At 41.5% G+C, this 5,000-nt stretch overlaps 1 protein-coding gene across 24 annotated transcripts in view; it reads right to left on the bottom strand.

Annotated features, from left to right (window-relative positions):
- Nucleotides 1-5,000, bottom strand: part of LOC123518142 (protein nervous wreck-like) — a 164,839-nt gene that overhangs the window by 144,185 nt on the left and 15,654 nt on the right. For all 24 annotated transcript variants that reach the window (XM_045278812.1, XM_045278811.1, XM_045278820.1 and 21 more), the window contains exon 2: nt 506-603. In XM_045278812.1, coding sequence (XP_045134747.1) covers nt 506-603 — 98 coding nt within the window. The remainder of the gene's footprint in view (nt 1-505; nt 604-5,000) is intronic.

The following is a 5,000-nucleotide window of genomic DNA, read 5'->3' as shown; positions in this document are numbered from 1 at the left end:
GTGTGTGTGTGTGTGTTTACCTAGTTGTATAGTTTTACAGGGCTTTCCGCTCGTGTGGCCCCGTCTCCATATCTACACTTATCCAATTTTTCTTTAAAACTATGCACACTCGTTGCTGACACCACTTCTTCACTCAAACTGTTCCAAGTCTCAACACATCTTTGCGGGAAACAATATTTTTTAACATCTCTCATACATCTTCCCTTCCTCAGTTTTTTACTATGCGATCTTGTGCTTCGAATGTCATATTCTTCTCTCAGGAACAGTTTCTCATTATCCACTTGATCCATTCCGTTGATCAATTTACAAACTTGTATCAGATCCCCTCTCTCCCTTCTCTTTTCCAGGGTTGGTAGATCCATAGTCATTAGTCTCTCCTCATATGTCATCCCTTCAAATTCTGGAACCATTCTTGTAGCCCTTTTTTGTAGTCTCTCCAACTTCCTTATATGTTTCTACACACACACACACACACACACACACACACACATAGAGACACACTCACCTGATGTCCTCCAAGAGATCACACTCCTGTTGGTTTTTGGCGAGAAGCTTGGACAATTGTTCACTGTGGAGGTTCTTGCACACCTTCAGGTAATTACCCTGTGAGGGAGAGAAAGAGAGATTAGTGACTAGTAAGAACATTGGAGAGAGAGAGAGAGAGAGAGAGAGAGAGAGAGAGAGAGAGAGAGAGAGAGAGAGAGAGAGAGAGAGAGAGAAAGTCGACCGATTAGTGGCTAGTAAGAGCATTGGAGAGCACGAGAGAGGGAGATGCATGAAGCCATCAAGGCATCTTTGTTTTCTTGGTAAGAATTTAATTATTAGATGTTGTTCTTGCGAGAGGAGGAGGAGGAGGAGGAGGAGGAGGAGGAGGAGGAGGAGGAGAAAGAAGAGGAGGAGATATAAAGAGATAAGTAACACAAATACATTGAAAAATAAGGAAAGCTGCAAAAATCAAGGCATCAGAGATACACTTGGCACTTCCTTTATAAAATATGCAACCTTTTTATTATTATGCCCATGTGTGTGTGTGTGTGTGTGTGTGTGTGTGTGTGTGTGTGTGTGTGTGTGTGTGTAATTCACTGTTCACTGTTTGATCTGCTGCAGTCTCTGACGAGACAGCCAGACGTTACCCTACGGAACGAGCTCAGAGCTCATTATTTCCGATCTTCGGATAGGCCTGAGACCAGGCACACACCACACACCGGAACAACAAGGTCACAACTCCTCGATTTACATCCCGTACCTACTCACTGCTAGGTGAACAGGGGCTACACGTGAAAGGAGACACACCGAAATATCTCCACCCGGCCGGGGAATCGAACCCCGTGTGTGTGTGTGTGTGTGTGTGTGTGTGTATTTTATAGGAGATAGATAGATAGAGAGAGAGAGAGAGAGAGAGAGAGAGAGAGAGAGAGAGAGAGAGAGAGAGAGAGAGAGAATCAGTTTAACTTAAGAAATGACGAAACCAGATATAAGCTATTCTTTCCCTCCCAAATCCAACACCATTTTCTTCCCTCGAAAAACAAAACAAAACAAAACAGGAAACAAAATCATTATCTCCCATCCTGCTCTGCCCCCTGATCCCTAAAACATCCTTACCTCCTCTCATTTCTTCCTTCCTTCCTTCTCTTTTCCCCATCACTAACTTCTCCCATTAAGCTTCTCTGGAAAAAACAGCAACTGGCAACTCCCGTGACGTCAGAAACTCGGCCCTTATATAAACCCCTCACCAGTTCCCACATCGAGACAACGAATGCACTGTAAGGTCTAGAACTCTACTACTTTTTCACTTTTCTCTCTAATACTTCTTACTCTTGTTCTTCTCTTTCAACCCCTGTCTATCCTCCCCAAACGCACGCACGCACGCACATCGAGACAGTACATTGCCACTGCTGAAGAAGAGGAACATCCGTCTAACCTCAGATGCGTCATGAAAAGTAGCTTAGTGGAAACTAACGCAAAGATTTACAGTAAATAGAAGAAACGTTTTTTTTCTTCTTCTTGTAATGAAGTTAGAGAAGGTTGGAATTAATACAGCAAAATATAAAGTGAAAGAAGGTGGTTTAGTGTATTTAAGAATGGTCTACCAAATCGGAAATCAATACAGACTTTAGAGAAGCGTTTGGCTCCATAGTTATTTTGGGAATGATTAAAGATTTTGATTTTGTTCTCTTTCTTTTTCTTCTTCTTCTTCTTCTTCATCATCTTCTTCTTTGCATTGTATTTTCATTATGTTTGGATGGAAGGGAGTGAAAGGAAAATAAATAAAGGTGAATATAGTTTGTTTCTTTGAAGTAAATTATTTCATAAACACATGATCGTATTTTTAGATAATTTAATTGTGGATCTCTCTCTCTCTCTCTCTCTCTCTCTCTCTCTCTCTCTCTCTCTCTCTCTCTCTCTCTCTCTCTCAAGAATATTTCACGCTTCCCTACGCCAATCACCTTCACCAACTCGATTTCCTTTCTCCAAACACACACACACACACACACACACACACACACACACACACACACACACACACACACACACACACACACACACACACACACACACACACATTTTCTTCATTTTCCCTATGAGAGAGAGAGAGAGAGAGAGAGAGAGAGAGAGAGATTAGAATGGATGTGTTAAGAATTTCGGAAAAAGTAAAAAAGGAATAATAATAATAATAATAATAATAATAATAATAATAATAATAATAATGATAATAAGCCTATCTTTGCCTGTTTATCTCTCTCTCTCTCTCTCTCTCTCTCTCTCTCTCTCTCGCTCACCTGGTGCTGATAAATTAGGTGTTTGATGTCTTCTCACCTGCCTATCACCTGGCGAGGCTTCTCCCCCCTTCCTCTCTCTCTCTCTCTCTCTCTCTCTCTCTCTCTCTCTCTCTCTCTCGTCTTTTTAATTAAGGCGAAAGATTAAATTTTCCAGACGAGGACTGACATGTTTTTCTCCTCGGTTCTTATGACATTATTATTATTATTATTATTATTATTATTATTATTATTATTATTATTATTATTATTATGATTGCCACTTGTGTCGTCACCGTTGTCATGGATGGTTTGTGGGTAACTAGTGGAAGACAAAAAGAAGAAGAAGAAGAAGAAGAAGAAGAAGAAGAAGAAGAAGAAGAAGAAGAAGAAGAAGAAGAAGAAGAAGAAGAAGAAGAAGAAGAAGAAGAAGAAGAAGAAGAAGAAGAAGAGGAGAAAGAGGAGGAGGAGGAGGAGGAGGAGGAGAGAGGAGGAGGAGGAGGAGAAAGAGGAAGAGGAAGAGGAAGAGGAAGAGGAAGAGGAAAAGGAAAAGGAAGAGGAGGAGGAGGAGGAGGAGGAGGAGGAGGAGGAGGAGGAGGAGGAGGAGGAGGAGGAAAGAATAAGAGAGGAAGAATACAACCACCACCACCCCCACCACCACCACTACCACAGTCACCACCACCACCACCACCAAGAATAACGAGAACAAAAATAACAATAATAAAATTAAATAAAACAAAGGATGGAAGAGAGAGAGAGAGAGAGAGAGAGAGAGAGAGAGAGAGAGAGAGAGAGAGAGAGAGAGAGAGAGAGAGAGAGAGAGAGAGAGAGAGAGAGAGAGAGAGAAGAGAGAGAAGCAGGAAAACAACAAAAAGGGAAAAAAACGAAAGAAGAATAAAGACAGGGAAGGAAGGAAAGCGAAGAAAGGAGGAAGGAGGAAAGGAAAATTTGGAATAAAAGAAAGGAAAGAAACGATGAAACGAAGAAAAAAGTAGGAAATTAAAAACAAATATAGAAGGAAGGAAAAAAGGAAGGCAAAGAAGGAATAGCAAAGGAGCAGAAAGGAAAGGAAACAAGAAAGAAGGGCACAAGAGGACGATGGAAACTTCCCAGGAAAATTTTTAACTAGAAAAAAAATAAACACGAATAAAAGAAAAAGAAAATATATTGCTATGTTCTATCAGTTGAGAGAGAGAGAGAGAGAGAGAGAGAGAGAGAGAGAGAGAGAGAGAGAGAGAGAGAGAGAGAGAGAGAGAGAGAGAGAGCCCATATAAGGTTTCTCAACGCCACTCTTACGCACACAAAAACATACACGGTGTGTGTTCGTGTGTACGTAATTCAATTTGAGCGAATGTATGTACATGATAATGAGAGAGAGAGAGAGAGAGAGAGAGAGAGAGAGAGAGAGAGAGAGAGAGAGAGAGAGAGAGAGAGAGAGAGAGAGAGAAAGAGAGAGAGAGCAGGAAAACGTAAGATAAACTGGTACTAAGCAAAAACACACACACACACACACACACACACACACACACACACACACACACACACACACATATGCAAACAACGGCATCACAGTGTTCTAAGACAAAGACAGCAAAGGAGGAGGAGGAGGAGGAGGAGGAGGAGGAGGAGGAGGAGGTGAGAGATGCAGAGTGGGTGAAGAGAAAGAACTGCAGTGGAAGGAAAGGAGGAAAAACAGTCGAGAAATGTGGATAAATGGAGGAACTGAGAAAAGGAGGAGGAGGAGGAGGAGGAGGAGGAGGAGGAGGAGGAGGAGGAGGAGGAGGAGGGCTGACAGAGAGCGGTCATCTTTAAAGGAAGGGATCGAGGGACACACACACACACACACACACACACACACACACACACACACACACACACACACACACACACACACACACACACAAGAAGCACCGAAAATGACTAAAATTGACGATGATGGTAATAATGGTGGTGATGTTAAAGATGGTGGTGGTGGTGATGACGATGATGATTACAGAAAATAAGAATACAACAACAACAACAATAATATACACTGGAAGATACTAAATAATGAAAGATGAAAAATAAAGAAAAAAAATAACATGATTCTTGAGATAAAAGCAATGGTGATACTTATGATAGTGTTGACGAGGGATATACAAAGGGATATACAGAAGGTAGACAGGATAGTACAGAAAAAGATTCCCTCTCCCCCATCAAACCATTCCTCTAGCTGAAAATGGCGGGAAAAAAAAAAATGGTGCA

This window comes from Portunus trituberculatus, chromosome 43 (genome assembly GCF_017591435.1).
Source record: "Portunus trituberculatus isolate SZX2019 chromosome 43, ASM1759143v1, whole genome shotgun sequence".
Lineage (NCBI taxonomy): Eukaryota > Metazoa > Arthropoda > Malacostraca > Decapoda > Portunidae > Portunus > Portunus trituberculatus.
The sequence above is the reverse complement of the archived record's forward strand: the minus strand, read 5'-3'. Positions and strand labels throughout refer to the sequence as shown.